This window comes from Cetorhinus maximus, chromosome 19 (genome assembly GCF_964194155.1).
Source record: "Cetorhinus maximus chromosome 19, sCetMax3.hap1.1, whole genome shotgun sequence".
In the NCBI taxonomy this organism is placed as follows: Eukaryota; Metazoa; Chordata; class Chondrichthyes; order Lamniformes; family Cetorhinidae; genus Cetorhinus; species Cetorhinus maximus.
This window is the reverse complement of record NC_135897.1, coordinates 79,073,206-79,098,269: the sequence shown is the minus strand read 5'-3', so window position 1 is coordinate 79,098,269 and position 25,064 is coordinate 79,073,206. Positions and strand designations below refer to the sequence as shown.

General features: G+C 41.3%; 1 protein-coding gene across 2 annotated transcripts in view; it reads left to right on the top strand.

Annotated features, from left to right (window-relative positions):
* Window positions 1–446: 446 nt before the first annotated feature.
* The window catches only part of plod2 (procollagen-lysine, 2-oxoglutarate 5-dioxygenase 2), a 146,994-nt gene continuing 122,376 nt past the window's right edge, over window positions 447–25,064 (top strand). For both annotated transcript variants that reach the window (XM_078564230.1, XM_078564229.1), the window contains exon 1: window positions 447–611. In XM_078564230.1, coding sequence (XP_078420356.1) covers window positions 497–611 — 115 coding nt within the window. In that variant the 5' untranslated portion in view covers window positions 447–496. The remainder of the gene's footprint in view (window positions 612–25,064) is intronic.

Here is a 25,064-nt window from a genome sequence, read left to right as displayed (position 1 = left end):
CAAAAAAAAGATTTCAACAGGGAACAAGGAGTGACTCTGTAATTTATGTTGAGTTACTTATTAGGAAGTTTTTAGTTCCCCCTCCCCTCTCCTCTCCTAAAGGACTAATTGGTACCCACACTGATGTTAATTTAGATAAACGCAAACGTTTTCTTTTGAGAAGAGAAGAGATTCAGTGAGTGGGGATGAAGGCTGACTGGCAGTGAGTAGGTGGGACTGTCAGTCAGGGAAGGATCCTCCTTGCTTCCCCACCTCCCTTGCAGGCTTTGTCTCTCTTGTTTAAAAGAATAGCGAGGCACAGGAGGAGGCTGCAGCCTGGAGATTAGATTACCGGCTGCGCGAACTTTCCCGGCCACATACACAACTCTGTTCCAAACTTTGTTCTCTCTGGGTGAAAAAAAGTTTGGAGGCGCGCGTGCCCGCTGGTCTCGCGAGAGCGCGCACCGGGTGGGTCAGCCCGCCTCTCTGACTGTCTCTCAGTCAGTCGCTGCAGCTGATGGAGATGGCTGTGTTCAGCCTCCGGCACTTCATTCTCCCCGTCCACACACTCCTCCTAATAGCTCTCTTCCTAGTAAACGCTTCAGCTTCTGATCAGCCGCCCATCCCTAACGGTGAGCAACAAACGTATATTCTTTCATTCTTTTTTTGACAAAGTAAGCATTGTGCTTTTTTTACCCCCCCCCCCCCACTCAAATTCCCTTCATAAGTTTAATTGTCTGTGTGAATTGGTAAAGTTGATCTACCTGGGATTTTTCTGTGTGCCAAGTTTCATGGTGTTGGCTAGTCATGATTGATTTTTCATTTTTATAAGTTAAGTTTCATAATATTACTTCAGTATGATTTTCTGAATTTTTAGAGGTTGTGAGAACATTGAAGGGTGAGAGTGGTTTTTGTTTAGTTTTATTTGCTTATTCTCTTTCCTTGTTCAAACTTCACATTGGCAATAAGTTGTACTTGTTATTCCCAAGGTGTTTTGATAATTTATTGGCAGGGGTCTCCCTCTACCCCTTCACCACTGACTGACTGACTAAGGCTCTGTCCGTTTTTAAAAGCCAGAGAAACAAAATTCTTAATTTAGAAGCTGCCCTCTCTCACTGTAAATGTTCATGTTGAGAGAGGAGGGATCTGTATGTTGGGAGGCACACAAAGATGCCCTTTATGTCCTACTAACATACAAATACGTCACACCTGAAATAACTGCTCTTTTGTGTTTGCAAGTTAATGCCTTGTGGAGAGTGGTAAAATCAGCTCTGATCATTAATTTTCATCAAGAGTGTTTACTTTAGATCCAAAAATTGTCCAGACTTATTCATGGAAATGATGATCATTTGAGCTGTCTGCATGCAAAGCAGCACGTAATTCTCCTGCTAAATGATTTTAGCGCTTTGCAAATTTTCCAAATATTTATTTGTGTATCTGTTTGAAAACAATGTTAGTAGTTGCTTTACCCCATATCAATAAAGCAAAATTTTCTGCTCCATATTTGCAAGAAGAAAGTATTTTAAACGTATCCAGTGAACTTAACAAAAATATCTAACCTTTTTACCACCCCCGCCCCTGCCCCCACCAAAGAAATTCTCAGCAGCAATGCCGTTTGGGTAAAGCATGTTATTGTTGGTATCTACATTGCATATAGACTTTAGAACATGCCCAAAGCTGGCACTCTGCTTTTATACAAAAACGGTTTCACTGCCATGTCAAAAAGCACAAACTGTAGTATAATTATCCCTTCACCCCCATTCCCAAAATAAAATGGCTGAGATACCTTTCTGTTTTAAGTATTGATGTATTAAGAGATGGATTTGTGGTCACCATTTCTTGAATAAGTTATTGATTTTTGATCTCTGACCTTGCGATAGGTGATGAATAAAAGTGCACTCTTCTATAGCTTTTGTAATTGGCATGATGTGAAAATGAGTTGTGTTCCAAGAGCTAATGGCTACTTTTGATCCTCTATCCATGGTATGTCATTGTTGTAAGTGATTTCAACTTCTGTGCATATTTTACATCAGTTTTTTTTGATTGTCAATAAATAAAACCTGATATAGAGCCTTTCAGGTCCTCAGCTCAAAGCAAAGCAGCACAAAATTGTATTGTTAATTGCCAAATAATTATTTTTATGTTTTGAAGAATCTTGCCATCTTTGTCAGTGTCATTAAAGCAGTGTTTTCTGCTCCATATTTGCAAGCACAAAAGTACCTTTGAATATATCCAGTGAACATGCTTTGCAACCAATGGATTATTTTAAACTGTAGTTACTGTTGTAATTTAAGCAAACGTGGCAGCCAATTTATGCCCGGCAAGGATCCACAAATAGGAATTTTTTTTATATATATAGTAGTTATGGTTGAGGGTTATGTGCTGAATAGAACATAATGAGTAAATGAAAGCTGGAGTAAGGAGAAGGTTTAAGAGAGAGAGGTATGGGAGATGGTGATAGGTGCACGTAGAAAGGGATAGTGAGGAAAAGGTAAACGTGTGGGCAGCTAAAGAGTAGGAAAGGTAATGTGGAAGAGAAGGAACGTCTCCAATTTTCTCCCTTTACCCATCGTTTTTATAATGAATCTTGCTTTTCTGTTCTCCCTAGCGCTTTATTTCTGTCTCTTAACTACTAGTGGTGCTTTTGGTCTGTTGATGTAACACACAAAATTCCACTCATCAGGATGGGTGCCAGCATATTAAAGTGCAAAGCCTCCTTTTTATTGTGATGCTTTAAAAACTGTAATTTACTATTCAGGCACGTTGTTTAAACAGGTGTGCCACGAGTTTGGATGCTGAACAACTTTTACAATTTAAATTTAGCCCAGAGTAACGGGATGGAAAATTTCTGTTGCAACTTATAACTCAACATGAGTAATCTTCACCTGCTTCCTTGTAGGTGTGGTTTCACAGTAGAAATTTGTCTGTAATTTGACAGTGAAGCATCGGGTTCACTCTTGGCAGATGTTTTGCTGTTGCATTAGGGAATGGGGATAGGAATATTATTCAGCCACCATCAAAGGAGCACTATCATACATTTATCCTGTGTTGTACCTTAATTGGGAATATTTGATGCTGGATAGAAAAGAATATATTGAAATAAATAGAACTGCGATGAATTATGGAAACTAATTCAACGTAAGAGTAGTACCATTCAATAGCAACTTGCATTCATACAGTGGGTTTATTGTAGAAAAACTTCCCAAGGCATTCCTTAGAACAGTAGTCAGGAAGAAAATGGCTGTTGTAGCACCCGAGGAGGAGAGATTAGGAGGGGTGATCTAAAATTTGGCAAAAGAGGTAGGTTTTAATAATAAAAGGAGGAGAGGGAGATGAACACACGGGCCGGTTTAGAGAGGGAATTCCACAAGGGTGGGAACTAGGTAGCTGAAGGCATGGCCACCAATGGTGAGGGTGGATGGTGGAAAAAACTGGAATTGAAGCAATGGAGAGTCTAGAGGAGCATTGTCAGGTAAGAGAGAGTTGCAGAGAAAGACCGGTGAGGCCAGGAATGGACATAAACATTAGGGTGAGAACTTTAAATTTGAGGAGTTGGGGGATTGGGAGTCAATGTGGGTTGTAAATGACATGGTGGTCGGTGAGCAGGATTTTGGCAGTTTGATGTGGTTCTTTTGGAGAATGTCAAGAGAGGCCCACAGGGCAAGAATGTGATTATTCAAGATGCATTTGAGCCTGAGGAAATGGCAGGGTGAGTAGGCAGACAGAGAAGTAGTGATGGCCAATAGACAACCAGTTCAGTCCAGTATGCCATTTAGTAATGCATCTCTTAGTTGCTGATAGGCTTATTATCCATAGTTCATTCAGTACAGCCTCTCTTTGAAACAAAACAGCAACATGTCTAGGACTGTTAATCATGTTGTGACTGCTGCTTGATGTGTAATTTAATCCACAATCCATATTTAACACTTCAAGAACACTGTTAAGGAGAAACAGAATTATATTCTAGGCTCTTAACTTGCAATTAATGGATCCAAACAAAGCATAACATTTCCCCCCCCCCCCAAATACACTATTGATGAACAAAGAATTGACTCTGCATCACTGAAATGAATGGATTTTTTTTACAGCAAAACATTAAATAAACTTTGAGGAAAGCCCACCCTTTTGCATTATGCAGTCCAAATCAGGACAAATGAAATCACTGGTTTTTTGTGCTCAACTGATTTATGGGATGCAGATGTGAAGTCTGGCAGATGTGACTACATCGAGTATAGGTTACGAGGTAGGGGGTGGGGGTGTAAGATTAGTTAGATGACATCAGTGCTGAAGCATGACATATGAACAGTAAGTAGGCAACAGGCTGAAGCAGTGTCTATGGCCAGATTACAATCTAGCAGTAGATGGATACGTTGCTGTCAGATGGTGCAAAACTCCTTCAAAAACCAGGGCTTCTGTTTTCATTGTATTTACATGGTTTTCTCAAAAGGAACATATGTATGGGTTAGCCAGTTTGCTTTGGCTGGTTCCTCGTACAAATTTAAGTTTGACGAATGAAATTTTTTTTTACTGATGCTTTCTGAAAAATGAATTCTCATTTATTTTTTGTCAGCTAGAACCCTGAATTGAGGGCAAAGGGTGAAGTAAGCTATTTTTTAAAAAAACCACGAACTATAAAAAAAATGGGTGCACATTGTTTAAAACACCAGTTAAGATTGTTAGGGAGGGTGAACCTGATTAAAGAAAGCAAGAATACAATTATTAGATAACTTTGACCTCCATAGTTAGTTGTAATTTAATTTAGTTGTAATTCAGAAGTGAAATGTTGCCACCCATATATTAAACACCCTTTGTGAGTTCAGATATAGCTCTTGTTAACCTTTGATTAAAAAGAACCTGGGAGTGCATTTGAGAAGAGTGGACTGTGTGTAGGTTTCTCAGGCAAGAATGGTGACTTGGTTTTGGCTGAGTGGTAATGTGTGAAGTAGCTTTAGTTCACCTTAAGTTTTCTCTTTGACATTTGTTGCATTTTCCCTGAATATCTGGAGTCAGTATTTCTAACTGTGAGGATATTGAGTCTAAATACGGTAATCTTTTTGAGGCACTTGAAAGAATTTTACTGATATTGTAATCCACCATATCAGGAGTGAATGATTTGCTAACTGAAGAGGGGGTTAAAAAGTATTAATTTTCCGTGAATCTCAAGCAAGTCATTACCTTACAGTGCTTGTGTGTTTCCAAACGTTAATAAATAGACCAGGTAGACTCGTTCTCAGACTTACTTCGGCTTCACTCTCGAAACCTTCAAATTGAGTGAGTAAGAAAGAAAGAATGTGCCTGCATTTACATTCTGTGATATCTTGCGCATATTCAAGATATCAGAAGTCATGTAATTTACTGGTAGAGGCAAAAAAAAACACCAAATTCCAGCCCACGATGGAAAAGAAATCTGAAGAATTCCCCTCCCAAACAAGGATGTTTTGATGGGTGGGAGGATGAGGGGTGGGGACCCCACCACCTTCCCGCCTCTGCCCGATTTAAGTCTGGGGTGGGGGGGTGCGGGGAGAAGGTTTGTGGTCAGCCCTTGCCCTTTCTTCTGACGCTGAACCCCTCCCCCCACCCTCTAGTTGGGGACCCCTATCCCACCCCTCATTATCTGTGTCCTGGACCCCTTGACGATCCTAGGTGGCTCTCTGGTGGCTTTACTGGCAGCAACCACCCTTCTCAGTGGTACTGCTGGCCATGGAGAGTTAACTGGCAGGCAAAACTCCCGTTGCCAAGATTAAATTCCACCTAGTGTAACTCAGGCAAGCAGGGAAATCATTGTCAGTGCTGTACTAGAAAGTTAGAGATGACCACAACTGTTACTGCACTGTCAAAGTACAGCAAAAAAAAAAATCCCAAGCTCATAATGTTCACTGAAGTCCTGAAAAACCTAATAAAAGGCTAGAGAGCGTAAATTGGGAAGAATTTTGAGGCAATGATGTGCAGTAAATTACCTATGATCCTAGAAAATACTTCAAACAAAATTCACCATTTGTAAATCATGGATCATGATACTCGACCCAAAATAATTTAAATACAAGAATCAACACAGGATTACACTTCTCATTCATAACACTATTTAATGTTCAAGTATCTTTGATGTGTCAAATATCTACATTATTACATGCAGTATCACTCAAGGCTAGAAAGTAAAAGGTTTATCACCTCCAAGTTGAAATAACTTCTCCAAAACTTCTCTTTCTGGGTACGATTTGATCCAGGTTTATAAAATTGAAGAATTTGGATTGCGGTTAAGTACACCAATTATTTCAATTGAATGGGTTAGGAAATGGTCATGCTCACAAGTTACACAAGGGCAGAGTTAGGTTAGATGCTCGGTTCTTTTCCCAGAGAATAGTGGATCAGCTGAACAGGTTTCCAACTTGCACAGTGAAAGGTGACTTGCAGTATTCCTTTGCGAGAGAGCGGGACCAGTTTCTGGATGAGAGAGATTACCTCGCACAAGGGCTGGTTCCTCTAATGTAAATCCAGATCAATGTAGCCTACTGGCATAATTTTGATCGCCCGGGAGACCTCGAGCAAATCCAACAGGGTATTTATGCCCTGCCTTATGTCCCCGCATGGTGAGTCCCTTGCCTGCCGCTGGTTAAGTACCAGCAGTGGTGGAATGAGGTCCCTCAATTAGTGTATGGCCTGGAAGGCCACCCCTGAGGCTTCTCATACCCCGTGCTTAATTGGCAAAGGCGGTGAGGTTCCCACTTTGTACCCTTCCGCTCGATCAATGGCCCGCTAGCCCTCCACCCACCTCCAAACCTGCGCCCGGGGTGGGTGGGGGGAGCATTAAATTCCGCCCACTGTTCTTCTGACATTGGGGCAGCAGGTGAAATGTTTTGCAACTAATTCATACATCCTAGAAGTTTCTTCTGTGACACCTGTGAAGCAGGAATTTTAATTCCCAGAAAATAGTGAAAAATAATTGGGGCTCCAACATAATTTTCGCCTTCACTTTTAAGTATTTGTTTTGATTCAATGATTTTTCTTAACAGCAGTTCATGGAATGAAATATGTGGTCCTGCAACTTTAGAATTATTCTAAATATTATTTTGAACTGTCCATTGTTTCTAGTTGTATTGTGCCAAGGACTGTCTGTTCATCTTTTATGTGGTTTTGATTCACAGCATTACATAGCTAATGGAAATTATGTCGAATCACAGTCGAAATTGAAGATAAAGAACAGTGAGCAAAAGCTTGCTCTGCCTTTAGCTACACTGAAGTTAAACCAGAAAGAATTGGATTGAAACTTTAAATGCACCATTTTTTACTTGAGGGATATTAGTTATATTGTTCTTATAGCGCTGGCAATAATTTAGTCACAACATTGTTCACGCATTTGGTGGATGTCTTTTGGATAACATGATGGCTTACTGGTCATATTCTAACATTTTAAATAGATTCCGGTGTCTATTGTTAGTGATTATATGATTTCCAGTTTTTAATGTTACCTTTTTATTGTTGGTTTCTATTAATTTGCTTTTCTCTTTTTCTTTTGCATTTTCCTCCTACCTTTCACCTAACCTTTGGAAAAGTGCTTTTAAAAATAATGAAGGACAGATCAGCTGTGAAAATTGAGTTGACTGTCAGGATGTTTGTGCTGAAGAGTCAAATTTACCTTTACGTTATTTTGTGGTTGGCCGGATATTCATATTTCAGATATCTGTGGTTAGTGTCACAACTGTTGTTACTGGCAGTATAATCCCTGCTTATGAACAGTTTAAGGCCCATTGCTAGCCAATGCCCTTTTTAAGATATACATACAGCACAGAAGGAGGCCATTTGGTCCATCATGTCTGTCACGGCTCTTTGAAAGACATATTCAATTAGCTCCACTCTCCCCTTCATTCGCTATAATGCTCCAAATGTTTCCTTTTGACAATCATATATTCAAATCCCTTTGTTATTACTATTGAATCAGCTTCCACCATCCTTACAGGCAGTGTATTCCACATCATCATAACCCGCTGTGTGAAAAAATCCTCACCTTGGCTCTGTTTCTTTCATCAATTATTTTGAATGTGTGTCTCTGATATACTGATTCATCATTGTTGGCTGTCCCTTGATTTGAGGATGACACCTACTCAGGATCGTGAGTTTCTGCCATGGGTCGTCATGTGACTGAACAGGCCGATTCTTTGGGCACATGGGGCAGGACGTCCCACGAGGTAGTGGAACCCAGAATGCTGGATTTGCTTCATTTTCCTTCCTTCTCTGCCACTAATCCGCCTTATCAGTGAGGCATTTGGTTTCGAAGCGTGATGCAGCTTGATGGACAAGTGGTTGCAGTTTTGAATGATTGGTAGCAAGCTCCTACCAGTCATTGTCAATACTGCCACACTTCAAGGAGAGCTTCAGAGTGTCTTTGAAGTGTTTTCTTTTGCGCTCTTTTAGAATGCTGGCCATTTGAGAGTTGTGAAAACAGGACCTGGCGGGGAGACGCTTTCCAGCCATCCAGACAGTGTCCAGCCCATCGTAGTTCATTCTGAGGAGTTTTGCCTGAATGCTGGAGATATTTTTGCCATCTGGCATAGGATTTTGGCTACACTGCCAGAACTCCTTAAGTGTATAAATGAAAGGCTTATGACACTTCACGTATAATCAATAAGCCACCATCATCAGCGCTTATGCCCTGACCCTTGACTCCGATGAAGATGTTACAGAAAAGTTCTGTTCTGACCTTGAAGTCCTCACTGCCATCTCAAAAGGGGAAAAAAGGTCAACCTTCTGGGAGACTTAATGCCAGGGTTGTTTGTGACTCCGATGTCTGGAGAAGAACCATTGGGAAAATGAGTGGGAAAAGCTAATACAAATGTTGATCTCCTGCTGACAGTGTGCTCAGCATGGCCCCATTATGACAAACGCCCTCTTCCACCAGAAGGATATTCTGACTGACCTTCTACTGGAGTCATTCATGATTTTGAACATCTCTCTTAAATGATCGCTTAACCTCCTCTGCTCTAAGGAGAATTACCTTAAATCACCTAAATAGGTTGGATATGTAACTGTGAAGTCCTGTTCACATCACAGGAAGGACATAATCTGAAGAGAGTACAGAGGGAGGTGTACAAGAATGTTGCCAGGGCTTGAAAATTGCAGCTATGAGGAAAGGTTGGATAGGCTAGGGATGTTTTTCTTAGAGCAGAGGAGGCTGAGGGGTGACCTAACTTAGGTGTACAAAATTGAGGAGCCTCAATAGGGTAGACAGGACAGACCTGTTTCCCCTAGTTGAGAGGTCAATTGCTGTACCAAGGGGTATAGATTTAAAGTGATTGGTAGAAGGATTAGAGGGGACATGAGGAAAAACATTTTCACCCAGAGGGTGGTGGGCGTCTGGAGCTCACTGCCCAAATTGGTGGTTGAGTCTGAAATGCTGAACTCATTTTAAAGGTACTTGGATCTGCACCTGAAGTGTTGTAACCTGTAAGGCTGTGGACCAGGTACTGGAAAGTGGGATTAAAATGAGCGGCTAGTTTTTTTTCTCTGGCTGGCACAGGCACAATGGGCTGAATGGCCTTCTGTGCCATAACTTTTCTATGGTAGTTTTGGAGGTCCGGAGGTCATGAAAGGTGCTCTGTAAATGCAACTTATTTTTCTTTTATGTTGTCTTTGTGAACCAGTTCAAAGCAGTCCTATATTGAAAACATTACTTTGAATACAGAGATCAACTCCTCAGTGGGGAAGTGTTAGCTTTCATATCAAGATGTGAAATTGTTCACTTTTTTTTTTACACACAGTTGACTTTGCAGCCATCGATATATAGCCCCCGAGCCGTGCTAATTTGTCCTATTTGTTTTGTGGCTCTGAAGTTTTGGAATGTGCTAACTATAGCATTGTTGCTGAATTAGCAAATACATTCCTAAATTAGTATGCCAAGATGTGATGGTATCAGTAGCTTGAACTATTGGCAAATTAAGAGAAACATGGATTTAAACTTAAGATAAAAGCAAAAAACTGCGGATGCTGGAAATCCAAAACAAGAACAAAAACAAAAATACCTGGAAAAACTCAGCAGGTCTGACAGCATCTGCGGAGAGGAATACAGTTAACGTTTCGAGTCCGTATGACTCTTCAACAGAACTAAGGAAAAATAGAAGAGAGGTGAAATATAAGCTGGTTTAAGGTGGGGTGGGACAAGTAGAGCTGGATAGAGGGCCAGTGATGGGTGGAGATAACTAAAAGATGTCATAGACAAAAAGACAAAGAGGTGTTGACGGTGGTGATATTATCTAAGGAAAGTGCTAATAGGTGACATTAAGGGTAGAAAGCAGGATGAGCAAGGCACAGATAGCCCTAGGGGGGGTGGGATGGGGGGAAGGGATCGAAATAGGCTAAAAGGTAGAGATAAAACAATGGATGGAAATACATTTAAAAATATTAGTGCTCCACAAGACTCCATGGTGTACAGCATATGGCAACGAAGACAAAAACTTAGATAAAAACAAAAATATAAAAACAAAAAACTGCGGATGCTGGAAATCCAAAACAAAAACAGAATTACCTGGAAAAGCTCAGCAGGTCTGGCAGCATCGGCGGAGAAGAAAAGAGAAGGGTCTGAGGACTCGAAACGTCAACTCTTTTCTTCTCCGCCGATGCTGCCAGACCTGCTGAGCTTTTCCAGGTAATTCTGTTTTGGTTGAAGACAAAAACTTATTGCCTCGTCCTACTTCATCAGTGTCAGCACATGCTGCAGTTCTGTGTGATGCAGAATGATAAAACTTACAGCTTTGGTTAACCTTGTCTACGTGGGACAGGGAAGAAAGGAATGAGTTTCCAAGAAGTGGTGATGAGAAATAACCTTCTTTAAAAATAAACTGAGTGCATACATTATTAAACCTAGCGGAAATGTATATGGAAGATCAAGATGCGAATGTTTCTCCCTCCCCTGCCTATTTCTATATGATATATTGATACCATGTTTTTGCTATTGGATGTACCATACTTGTTGCTAGAATTTATCACCACGTTTCCCTGAACGCTGCCTCAATTTTCACTGTCGGCACTTTGCCACAAGTTGAAAACCTATAACTCTAAACAAAGCTAGTAACGCAGTACACCCGCACAGGCAGAAATGGGAATGCCCTGGGTATGTGGGGTGTCTCGGAGGCTTCAACTCAGCAGAAATGAGGTTTGAACAAGTGCCAAGATTCAACAGTTGTTTTTTTTTTTAACAGCTAATGTAGTGACTGTAAGATGGATTAGTAGAATAATACTGTTTGGAGAAAGAAAAATACGTTTATTTATGTTCACCAAATTTCAAAAACTTTGTCTGTGAAGCGAACAGAGTTGCACACAAAGGCAGAATGACCCCATCGCATTATTGATTGTCTGATCTGACAACTTATCAAAGCTTTGTTTAAACCTGTTTCGTTTCATTATCTTGGCACCCAAATATCCTGACTCTCTTTGACAAAGAGCCAATGCGCAGTGTATTTTCTGCCCCCTCTCACATGTTCTCTTTACACTGATGACAAGATACAAAGATCATCTAGTTTTAAATACTATTCACGCAGTTAAAGTGATCTTTGAAAATGCCTTGAGGCTTTCCTCCTTGAAGGTTCGTATTTTGAAGTACGTTGCATCTGCTGGTCTTAAGAGCAGCAAATAGCTTTTGAAGAAATTGAAGGGAAAAAAAAACTGGAAAATGCTGGAAGAGCTTTTCAAGAGCTTTTATAGCGTGACTAATGACAATTTATAGATTTCCCATTGATTGCAACTTGTGGAGGGGGTGGGGAACCTCAACAGTGTACCCTCTGGAGAAGTGTAGAGTCGCTGACAGTAACTTCTGGATTTTGGCGTATTCTTGCACGTGTGAAAACTCTAGAAGTTGCTGTCAGTTTCAGTGACATAATGGCAGTGAATTCTGATGATTTCACCATTATTACCACTGCAAAATCCAGCCTCATTCCTTCAATCATTGAAATACGTGGTATGTGTGCTCTGCCCGAAGGCCATTCCTGGGCTCATTGTCTGCTGATCCTTTGTCCTGAGCTGTTTGCTTGGCAGTTTTTTTCAGTGGTGGTTTCCCATTGCCTTCCACTTTCAGGGAAAAGGTGAGGAGGTAGGTCCAAGTCTACCTCAGCCAAGTACCTGACTTTAATCTGAAAAGACTTTGTTTGACAGTGGTCACTTCCCTTTTTGATGAGACTAAAAATCCCATGAATCAAGTGTTTGACTTGCCTTGGCTACATTCCTACAATGTCATTTGATATTGATTGTTCACGTCTGTATGTGATGCCAATGTTACATAGTGTGCTAGCCAACATGTTGTCCCAAGGTGATATTTCTGTTCCTAAGTAACCATACACATTTTCTTTCTATCTCAGAAAAACTTAGCTTTCAGATTTTCCAGATGGTTTTAAATGTCTGTTGAACAACTATTGTGGCAGTTGTGTGTGTGTCAAAGGGATCAGTTTTGGGGAAAGAGGACTTCCTGTGAAATGGAATTTCTTTTTTGCAATTACAATCACAACTTAAAACAAATTTACACTGGGAGGTGTTGGTTTGTCACTTTGTTATCATCCATTGTGTTTTTAAAATTAAGGTTCAAATATGAAACAGAGGAAGTAAGCCTAAGTTGAAAGCAAAATATTCCGGATGCTGGAAATTTGAAATAAAAACATAAAATGCTGGAAAAACTCAGCAGGCCTGGCAGCATCTGTGGAGAGAGAAACAGAGTTAATGTTTTGAGTCCGTATGAAGAAGAGAACATAAGAAATAGGAACAGGAATAGACCATTCAGCCCCTTGAGCCTGCTCCGCCATTCAATAAGATCATGGCTGATCATCTTGTGTTTCGATTTCTGCATTCCCATCTAACCCCGATAATCTTAGATTCTTGTTAGGCAAGGGAATCAATCTACCTCTGCCTTAAAAATATTCAATGACCCCACCTCCTGAGGCAGAACGATCCAAAGTCGCATAACCCTCTGAGAGAAAAAAATTCTCCTCATCCCTGTCGTAAAAGGGTGACACCTAATTTTAAAACAGTGTCCCCTAGTTCTGGGCTCACCCACAAGAGGAAACATCCTTTCGATGTCCATCTTGTCAAGGTCGTTCAGGACCTTGATACTTTAGACGGACTCGAAACATTAACCCTATTTCTTTCTCCATAGATGCTGCCAGAATTGCTGAGTTTTTCCAGCATATTATGTTTTTATTTAAGTAAACCTAAAGATGGGATTGCTTCGAGTCACTCGATGTGTATATAGTGCGTGTGTATAATTACCTGCTGGAGAGTTCAAGTCAGTTTTGTTCCCCTTCCACAGTGTGTGACCCACCATTTGCCAAAGTGAAAGTCATGCATTAAACTTTACTGGAAGCACACATTTGTGGACATTGAGTAAGGATAGGTCAGACACGATTGTGATCTTTAATAATAGTCTGCTTAGGCTCTCACATGAATAGTGGTCACTTGGAGGAAGTACCACAAAGTGGGAATGTTGCTGGTGAAATTATAAGTTAAGGCCTTCGGGGAAGGGATAAATTGAGCATGTAGCTCATTGTTACTGGAAAATTGGATGCGAGTTTTCTCTAATCATTGTTGAATTCTTTTATCAAGATTTTAAAGTAAAAGATACTACTGTTTTGTAGGAGGGGTGGACTGAACCAGATGTCTTTGTATCTGCCGTACCAATAAAGACCAAATCAGGAACATGCTAATTTTTTTTGGAATTTATTTTTGCACTTTTGTGAATGCATGGATGAAGTTACATATCATGAACAGTAGCAATCTTTTGTGCTAAGCTAAGTCAATGACAAAAAAGGCTAGTTAACCAAGCAAAGTTAAACCTTCTAGTACATTACCTCTCCTTTAATGGTATCGAGTTGTACCTTGAATTATCTCAATGCATTTTTGCCTCCACTATCTTGCTTAGTAAATTATTTCAACTGTATCACTCTTGACAATTTTTTCCTTATTGCTGTTCCAGCTTTTCTTTTTTTATATTTATGCACACTTTTTGGAATACTTGTTTGAGGTAACTGGGATTCTGACACCTTTACCATTTTTACTATTTTTCGATTTTAAAGTCCATTTCTTTAAACACCTTCTTTCTACACAGATTGCAAAATTCATCAAGAGTGAGAAAGTAAACTCAAGCATTTTCAGAAGTCCAGTTACCCTGTCAAAATTCATCCCTCTAATACATTAGAAATTAAACCCAAGTATTTTCTCATAACTCATGCCACATTACATTTGGAATCACTTTCATAGACTTTGTATTGCAAGTGTGGTGACTGGAATTGTAGACAGGTTGGTCCAATGGAGGCATTATAAGTCAGTCAGAACACTTTCACTGCTAAGTTTATTTTGATCCAGGTGAGAATCTAACCATCTTCCATTGACATTTAATGGCATTACCATCGTTGAATTCCCCCACTATCAACATCCCGGGGACTACCATCGACCAGAAACTGAACTGGACTAGCCATATAAATACTGTGGCCACAAGAGCAGGTCAGAGGCTAGGAATCCTGTGGCGAGCAATTCACCTCCTGACTCTCCAAAGCCTGTCCACCATTTACAGGGCACAAGTCAGGAGTGTGATGGAATACTCTCCACTTGCCCAGATGAGTGCAACTCCAACAACACTCGAGAAGCTTGACACCATCCAAGACAAAGTAGCCCGCTTGATTGGCATCTCATCCACAAACATCCGGCTAGCTCCACTACCGACACAGAGTAGCAGCAGTGTGTACCATCTGCAAGATGCAGTACAGGAGCTCATCAAGGCTCCTTAAACAGCACCTTCCAAACCCATGACCGCTACCATCTAGAAGGACACATGAGAACATCACCACCTGAATGTTCTCCTCCAAGCCACTCACATCCTGACTTGGAAATATATCGCCGTTCCTTCGCTGTCACTGGATTAAAACCCTGGAACTCCCTCCCTAACAGCAATGTGGGTGTAGTTAGTGTTGCAAAGTTTCACTGACCATAACCCAGCCAAAGCGCCTAGTGCAAAGTTCCATTTGTGCCTTATCCTGACACAATGTTTTGGTTTTACCTACTGGACTGGCTTTACTTTTTGTCACCTATAGGGAGAGTAGAATTCATCACTACTGTGTCATGATTAAGAGCTACTTTAATTAGCCCAGATCCCAGACTTTTTAAGCACTGTTCTTGAGCAAGGAAAGGTATGCTTTCATGAAGTCTTGTCCTCATGGGGCTCCGCCGGACCAAACAAACTTCATTCATTTTAGGTAGGTGAACCCTCACCTCCCCTCTTGATCTCTAAAGTCTGGAAAATGGCTCACAATTCAGTTCATCTTGGTATTCTTTCAACAATTTAATGTACCACCAGTAACTTGCAAACATCAATATCCTCTGATAATTTACGAACATCAGTACTCAACTCCCTTCAAGTTAAATCAGTACCTAAAAATGGTGTTCCTGTAAATTCCAAAGTGCACCCACTCTCAGTCATTCAGAGGAGTACATTCCCATGTGTACTGATGATCAATTCTGCCAGTGGTTAACCTTACAAGTCAGCGCCCCTATTCCTAAACACAAGTTTCTTACAGTGCAAAAATCACACCCGTGACAATGATTGACGCAAACTCTTCCTGCCCTTGATTATACCTTCGTAAATCTTGGAACAATCCAACATCCTGGGTTCATGAAGAGTCCATTAACATATGGAGATGTTTCAATGGGGAAGATTCTGGCTTCTCAGCATCACCAGATTGGTGAATGAGTTTAGCTCTAATGGAACAGTTTTTGGGATTAGCATTTCCATGGGATGTGGGTGCACACCCACACATCCTGGAACCCTCAACTCATTAGTTTGTAAGTACTATTTACAATTCTACAGTTTGGCCACAGGAGTTCAATGGTCAAGACAAGTGATCGTACCCATTACCTCTGGCATCTCTTGGCCGCTATAGTCAAGAAGTCACTTCATTGTCTCTGGGTTTTGTTTCGAGATTTTTTTTAAGTTCAGTTCCAGAGTCATGTGGAATGCGGGGAAGCAAAACTTGGCCAATTTCTGACTCTAGTCCATTACAAACAGCCCCTTTTTATCAATATCATCACTTGAGCTTTAATTGTTGGCTCCTTTTAAATTGAATATGTTCTTGCTGAAGGACTGGCTACACCATTCACATTCCACATGTCCTGCTTTTCGCTATACCACTCAATTCTTCAAGATATTTGAGGAGCATGTCTTTGAGACAGAGAAAAGAGATGGTGACTTTGTTTTTTCTCATGTTTTGCCTTACAGAATTCATAAACACCTGTACTTATAAAAGGCCTTACCATGTCCTTAGGGAAACCCCAAATGCTTTCCAAAAAGTAGATGCTTTTGATGCATTGTGTAGACAACTGTGGCAATCAGTTCACACAGCAAGGCCTTTCAAACATCAAGCGAATAAAGACTTTGTTAACATGGGAGGTTTTGTGGTGATTTTTATTGACTGAGAAATGTTGGCCAGGACTTTGGGAGAAGCCCTAATTCTTCTATTGTGCCATGGAATCCTTTATGTGCACATGGCAGTTACTTTAGTTTAATGTGCCAAGTGAAAGTCAGCACCACACATGAAGTGTCGACCTAGATTGTGGGGCATTGTTCCGAATTTTATGTGAAAACATGGGGTATCAGAGTAAAGAATTTATGATTTTATATTAAACATTGCTCTCTATAGCCTTCCCCTCCCTATTTCTGGACTCTCCCTACAACCCTCCTGGAACTTTGATTCCTCCAACTCTGGCCATTTGTAGATCCCTGATTTCCTTTGCCCCATCACTTGGAATTGTGCTGTTAGTTGTCCAGGCCCAAGCACTGGATTTCCCATCCTAAACCTCCCCACCATTGTACCTCTCTTCTCCTTTATGACATTTCTTAACACCTATCTCTTTTGCCAAGTATATCTGCCCTAATATCTTTATTTGGTTCTGTTCAACTTTTGTTTAATGACATCCCTTAAAGTGCCTTACGGCGCTATGTAAACAACCTGTTGTTTTTTAGGGCACAGTTAAAATGCTGGTTTGCAATTTTGGGCACCTGATGGTGAAAAGGACTTTCAAAGCTATAGAGTAGATTTGCTAGAATAATGCCCGAGACGGGAAGAGAGAATTGAAACAATGAGACTATTTCCACTTCAGCAGAGCAGACTAAGAGGAGACGTCGGACTGGATTTTCAGGGAGTCAGAAGATTCCGTGGAGGAATAAAAAATGGCAGCCGGACCCGATTCTGGGATTTCTGACCCCACTCCTGGTGTTCCTGATTTTCAGGTGTGCCTTTTAAGGGTGTGGGCTGGTTCAGGTCGTGAGCCTGCACTCCCGACCCGGTCGGCTCCATTATGGGGATAGGCATGTTGTAGTCCTCTGCAATTTTCATGGTGTTAGGTCAGCTTTTTAAAGCGTTGTGGTTCATGGCACCTCCAAGAGGTGTTATGAACCATCGTCTGTATGAGGGAACCTTTTGAAAAGTTCAACAGGTCCCCCTCATGCCCCATCCATGCCACTTCATGCTGTCCCGCCATCACCGACACCACCCCCCCCCCCTCCCTAAAAATGCCTAACGAGACTTGGCTGAGAGCCCAGAAATCCATTACAGTGCGGAAACTGCTGCAACCCAGGGAAAACATTGCTTGATTGACAGCTCTGCCTCCCTGATCGCCTCTGTCAGTTGCTCAATTTATTTACACAAGATAGAGGTTTCGAGTGATTGCAGTTTCTGCTGTTGATACTTTAAAGCGTTTGATGATTGACATTTTTATTAGCCTGTGGTAAAAAGGAGTAGATGGTTATCAATGAATGACTTTTTTTGAAAGCTTTTTTTTGTACTTCCTATTGTCACTACAGAGTTCATTGGTTCTATACTGTGTATAGTAGATGAACGGGCATGGAAGTGCCATGGCTTTGCATGGCTGGGGGGGGCATGAGGTAGCATGGATGGTATGAGAGGCATGAGGGCTAGAGGGCCTTACTTTGTTCATTATAACTGGGACGAAGTCTCTCAGCACCACCTTGGCACCTGGCAACCCCCGTGGCTGCCTCCGAACTTTTTTTCCCGGGTTGGGCTGGCCCGACTTCAGACCAGACCCCCCACCCCGACCCTGTGGAATGGAAATCCCTGTCTTTCCTGGCACATTCTCCCAAGGCAAGCGGGCGGGCCAAGCTTGGAATTTTCCTGACCTTTGCAGTCTGCCTCGAGGATGGATATCCAGCCCTTAGTTATTTTTAAAACCTAAAGGGCTATTGTTAGAATGATTAGGGAAAGACTGTTTTTTCTCTCGTTGCACTGTTAGTGATGAAGGGGTCTTCAGTTTAAAATTGTCACAAAGAGAGGGGAGCGGTGGGGCGAAATTTCTCTGTGTGCTTAATTCTAGACTGCTCGGCAAACAGCTGGCTGTCTTCAGTGTTATAAACATCAGTGGATTGATGATGTGTCGTGGCACTTGAACACAGAACATTCGGACTCAGTTGAGTCACGGTGATACTTGCAGCACTGTTAAAATAAAAAACTTGACTTGCTATGGCGCCTTTCACAACCTCAGCGTGTTCCAATGCCGTTTGTAGCCAATGAAGTACTTAGGAATTGCAGACACTTGTAGGAAAGCTAATATTTTATCCTGACTTGGGATTCCAAGCCGTGTTTGTATTTTTAGCATGGCCAAGAACATCCTCAGTATCTGAAAATTTAATGATCAAGCATATCTTGATTCCAGTGTCATTATGGAAGAATCTTAAACTGTCTCATTAATCTCGAAGATCCTCTTTTTTGATTTGGAAGTATTTCAGATTCTGACAGCAGCCCATTAAATCCCTTGTGCCATTTTCACCTCTTGGACATACTGACAACATTTTCCTAATTGGAGAAAGAAGCTGTGTTAAAGTGTTTGTGACCGGAATTTTTTGAAGGAGACCTCGCATTCTTTGTGAAATGGAGGATACTGTACTGTAATGCCAAGAAATTGAGATCGCAGTTCCAAGGGATTTCTTTCCCCATAGTAGGCTCATTTCCCCCTCATCAGTCACCAATCTGTCCAACAGGTTTGTGTATTTCTACTATAAGTAAAGCATTTGTTGTTTAAACTAACAGCTGGCATTGTTGTTGAATACTTGCTATTCACAACTATTCAAACAGGACTTCCTGCATTGGAGATCCTTGTGTTGGTTTGCCAAACTTTGCAAGCTTCTGGTAAATCCTTTCAAGAATTGTGTCTTGGTGGACTAGAGTTTTACCCCTTCTATAGTTTTATTTTGATAAAGACATTTCTTTCAAGTATACTTTATAGTTTTTTTAAAAATAGTCTAAAAGAAACAATTTACAGCAAATAATTAGGAAAGCTAATGGAATGTTATCATTTATTGTGAGGGGAATTGAATACAAAAGTAGGGAGGTTATGCTTCAGTTATACAGGGCACTAGTGAGACCACATTTGGAGTACTGTGTACAGTATTGGTCACCTTATTTAAGGAAGGATGTAAATGAGTTGGAAGCAGTTCAGAGAAGGTTTACCAGACCTAGAATGGGTGGGTTGCCTTACGAGGAGGTTGGACTGACTAGGCTTGTATTGGCAGGAGTTTAGAAGATTCAGGTGACTTGATTGAAACATATAAGATCCTGAGGGGTCTTGACAGGGTGGATGTGGAGAAGATGTTTCCTCTTGTGGGAGAATCTAGAACTAGGGGTCACTGGTTAAAAATAAGGGGTCGCTCATTTAAAACAGAGATGAGGCAAATTTTTTTCATTCAGAGGGTCGTGAGTCTTTGGAACTCTCTCCCTGAAAAGGCGGTGGAAGCAGAGTCTTTGAATGTTGTTAAGGCAGAGATGGATAGATTCTTGGTAAGCAAGGGGATAATAGGTTATCGGGGGTAGGCAGGATGCAGATTTGAAGTTACTATCAGTTCAGCCATGATCTTATTAAATGGCAGAGGAGACTCGAGGGGCTGAATGGCCTACTCCTGCTCCTTGTTCATATGGTCGTAAACTGAGTCAAAGGAATCAGTTTTTCTTCTCAATGTTTCCTCCCTTTTTCTGATTTTCTGATGCCATACGCCATCCTGAACTAAAGAAACCGAGGGGGCAAATTGAAATTCATCATCGAAGCCCAGATTCTGTAATGCAGTTAGGGGGCAATGTCCTAGGAATTCTGGAATTGCTGGAAAAACTCAACAGGTGTAGCAGCATTGGTGGAGGGAGAAACAGAATTAACGTTTCGTGTCTGTATGACCCTTCTTCAGATCTTTAGATCTGCTACACCTGCTGAGTTTTTCCAGCATTTTCTGTTTTTATTTCAGATTTCCAGCATCCGCAGTACTTTGCTTTTGTCCTAGAAATTCTGTTGCCACTTGGCTGTGTTGTTACTGCTCCCAAGTTTTGCTCTAGTGCAGAAAGGGGCTCACGTCTGGCATCTTACCCCAACCCCCCCCCCCCCCAACAAAGTTCCAGTTTAGTCAGCCAAGCCTTTGCAACACTCATGTGCTTGTTTGGAGAGAGAAGGGGGTGGGGGATACTGTTGATATTAGCAGATAAACACTTATTCTGTATTTCCTTAGTTGGCATCTTGGCAAGGGCATCACCTGGTTTAAAGTAAATGGCCACATTGGTATTGAATGACATGGAACCAGGCTGCCAATTGCCTTCTATCATCACCCACATTAACTCTGAGGCTTTACACATGCAGTGCTACATTCCATGCATTTTATGTTGTGCAATACGTGCAACTGTCTCGCATTGAGAGGAATGGTTAAGGGAAGAAATTGCACTCTAAAGTAATTCTACGTCATTTTCACTCCCTCTTTTGTTCCGAAAATGACTTCAGAGATTAGAATGGAAATCAAAGGAGGTTGTAGTTCTTTGCTGTTGTGAACGTGTGTGTGTTGGTTCATACTGCCCGGGTGCCTCCCACTTGTCTGCCACTGAGGAAACCTGTGTCCCTTTAGCTCAATGATAACATTCTTACCTGTGTATAGGGAGGTTGTGGACATGACTTGAACATTGGCCTAGGCTGACACTCTGGTGCAGTACTTACGGAGTGTTGCATTTCCAAAACAAAAACAGCAGCAATTTAACTCTCACGTTAGCCTGTGGTATTGGACTTGGTTACCAAACCCAGCACCGAGGGCACTGGTGTATCAGTCATAGTTTCCATTCCCAAAAGTTGGGGCTGTAAACCAGGTTTAACCACAGTTCATAAAAGGTCCTGTGCAGCAGATAGTAGACCAGTGATTTCAGTGTCCTAATCAATATTTATCCCTCCCAGCACCATCAGGAACAGGATATCTGGTCGTTTATCCTTTTTGCTCTGGGCACTTGCTATGTGCAAATTGGTTGCCGTTTCTCTCTGTGACAACAGTGACTGCACTTCAAAAAGACTTCTTTATCTGTGAAGCGCTTAGGGACATTCCTGCAGATATGAAAGGCCAGTCTCTTTTTACTGGAATATGCCGAGGCTGAAGATCCTGTTTTTAACCAGGCTGTCCTGGCCTCCAGCCTTAGCAAACCTCAGCTTGTTTATTTACGGGTTGAAAATAGCAATGCAGAGCCCTTTGCATCTGAAATGAGTACCTTAAACAGGATTTTGCACAATATAAATGTAGCTCCGATAACGTCATTACCACACAGCAACTCCATTCATTCGAAATGGAGGAACCTGGGTACATGGGAGCAGAATGTAGCTAGTGTTCAGTCAGAAGGTAAAAGGGATAAACTATATAAAGGATTTCTGAATCTTATTTGTGTGGATTTTTTTTCCTTTTGAATGACTTAACTCTAGGGGAGACAAATGATCTGCGCAGATAAGTTGTTCTGAATGATATAACATTCTCATTGTTATAAGCAGTGCATCCACTGACCCGCTCGGAGGAATTCTATAGTATGTGAAACGATTTGATCACGAGGTTTGTCTGTTTGGGTACAGGTGGGGAAAAAAATGTAAATTTTTACAGTTGCTCGAAACAATCCCCAAAAACGTAATTTGAAAAGCTGATTTTTTTTTTCTTTCTTATAATTTGACAACTTACTCCTTTTTTTAAAAGGGCTTGAGATCCAAAATACTCCTATCAATATTTCATCGTGAGAAGAAAGGACTTGGATATTTATAATACCTTTCGTTATTTGCAAAGGAAGCTGGCAGTGAACAGTCCCATCTCAGAGTTTTAATGCAATCATGAAATCGAGCCGTACAATAAGCCAACAGAATGGCCGCATCCCCATGAGAGTGGGCTCTCAGCCTCCAGAGGATGATAATATATAATGGTGATGGGTGTTCAAAACCATGAAGAGTTTTTGATAGAATAAATGAAGCCAAACTGTTGCCAGTGATGGGTGGCCTGGTAACCAGAGGACACAGATTTTAGATCATTGGCAGAAGAAGGAGAGGTATCATTTGAGGGTGGGGCGGGGGGGAACTTTGTTGTGATCTGGAATTCACTGATCAAAAGGTTGGTGGATGCAGGTTTAATAGCAACTTTCAAAAGGCAATTGACTAAATATTTGAATGGGAGAATATTGCAGAGTTGTGTGGAAAGAGCCGGGGAATGGGACTAATTGGGTAACTCTTCAAAGAACAGGCATGCTCATGATGGGCTGAATGGCTTCCTTTGTGCTATCGTTCAATGATTTGAATTGTGACAGTTTCCTTGTCACAGCATTACATTACTTGAGGAAAGTGCTGGACTTTCTGTCCGATCAGTTTCCTTCAATCAATGCTATCATTTAAAAAACACAGATTGACTCCTCATTCTTCTCATGGCAGTTCATGTGGCCTTATTGTAGGGTGGCCATATATCCCTGTTTTCCGGGTACTGTATCCCCCAGGCAAACGGTAATCTCAGAAGAGTCCCTAGTTCATGAAACTAGTCCATGAATGAATGCCCTAATCATTAATGGCTGCACAGGTTCCAATCAGAAGTCACATGAACCCTGCAGTTGGTCAATAAAGTTGTTCAGTGAAGGGCTATGTTCGGCGGTGTGGGTTCTGATTGGTCGGAGGGATGTCAATTTCCTGTTTTCAAACAGTAGAAGATGCTGACTTGTTGAGGGGCTTTAATTTATGCAGAGATCGCACTAATATGGCCGCAGTGCGCATGCTCTGCCCTCTCAAACCTCCCCCCACCCACAAATCCCTGGATAGTCCCCAAACTGCGCTTAGCTTTCCTGTGAAATCTGAAGGGAAAATGACCTCTGAACGATGCATCCAATGTTATTAAGGAAAGTGAGGGTGGAAATTGCAGAGGGACTGGCGGTAATTTTACAATCTTCCTTAGATTCAGTGGTGGTTTGGAGAATTGCAAATGTTACACCCTTGTTTAGAAAAAGGTGTAAAGATAAATCCAGTAACTAGTGGCCAGTCAATTTAGCCATATCTGTGGGGAAGCTTCTGGAAACAATAATTCAGAACAAAGTTATAAGCCACCTGGGCAATTGTGGGTTAATTAAGGAAAGCCAGCGTCGATTTGTTAAGAGCAAATTGTGTTTAACTAACTTGCTGGAGTTTTTTGATGAGGTAACATAGTGAGTTGATGAGGGCAATGCTGTTGATGTGATGTACATGGACTTCCAAAAAGCTTCACCAGACATGTAAGCAAAGTTATAGCTCATGTATTAAAAGGGACAGTAGCAACATGTAGCAATTAACTAAGTGACAGGAAGTAGAGAGTAGTGGTTAACGGTTGTTTTTCAGACTGGAGGAAGGTTTATAGTGGGCAGGGGTCAACGTTAGGACCCCTGCTCTTCCTGATAGATATTAATAACCTAAACCTTGGTGGGCAGGGCACAATTTCAAAATTTGCTGATGATACAAAACTTGGAAGTATTAAGAATTGTAGGAGAATAGTGTAGAACTTCAGAGGATATAGACAAGTTAGTGGGATAGGTGGACAAGTGGCAGATGAGATTTAATGCAGAGAAATGTGAAGTGAAATTTGGTAGGAAGAATGTGGGGAGGCAATATAAAATCAAGGATACAATTCTAAAGGAGATGCAGGAAAGAGAGACCTGGGTATATGTGTGCACAAATCATTGAAAGTGGCAGGACAGTTTGAGGGAACATTTAAAAAAGTATAAGGTATTCTGGGCTTTATCAATAGGGGCATAGAGTGCAAAAGCAAGGAAATTATATTAAACCTGCATAAAACACTAGTACAGCCCCAACTAGAGTATTGTTTCCAGTTTTGGGCACCACTCTTTAGGAGGGATGTGATGGCATTAGAGAGCGTGCAGAAAAGATTCATGGGTAATTCCAGGGATGAGGCACGTTAAGTAGATAGATTGGAAAAGTTTGGATTGTTTTCCTTGGAGAAGAGAAGGTTGAGAGGAGATTTGATAGAGGTATTCAAAATCATGACGGGTCTGCCCAGAGCAGATAGGGGAAAAAAACTGTTCCCAATGGTGGAAGGATCAAGAGGCAGAGGACAAGATTTAAGGTGATTGGCAAATGAACCAATGGCGACATGAGGGGAAAGCTTTTTCACACAGCGAGTGGTTAGGATCAGGGATGCACTGGCTGACAGTGTGATGGAGGCAGGTTCAATCAAGGCATTTGAGGGAATTGGATTATTATCTAAAAAGGATGGAAGTGAAGGTTACAAGGAGAAGATGGGGGAGTAGCGCTAGGTGAATTGCTTTTGAGAGCCAGCAGAGAGACAATGGGCTGAATGGCCGCCTTGTGTGCTGTAACCATTCTATGTTTCTATATCTTCAATACATACTACTATGCATTTTGGTTAGAATTCATATTAATAAGCTTTCAAGCATGAAACACAAATGTCATGACTGAAGTATTTGCTCCTCAGAGCCCAAGTATTAAGATGGTGCAGAATGTGAAAAAATAAATATTTGCACTTTTCATGACCAACCTGATGTCTCAGTGCCTTACAGCCAATGAAGTACTTTTGAAGTATGGTCACTATATTGGAATGTAAGAAATGTGCAGCCAAGTTTGGCACACAACAAACTCCCACAAACAGTGCGATAATGAACAGATAATTTGACCTGTGATTGTTGATTGAGAGAGAAATATTGGCCAGGACTCTGGGGATAATTCCCCTGCACTTTTATTTAAATATTCATTCATGGGATGTGGGCATCGCTGGTGTGGCCAAGCATTTATTGCCC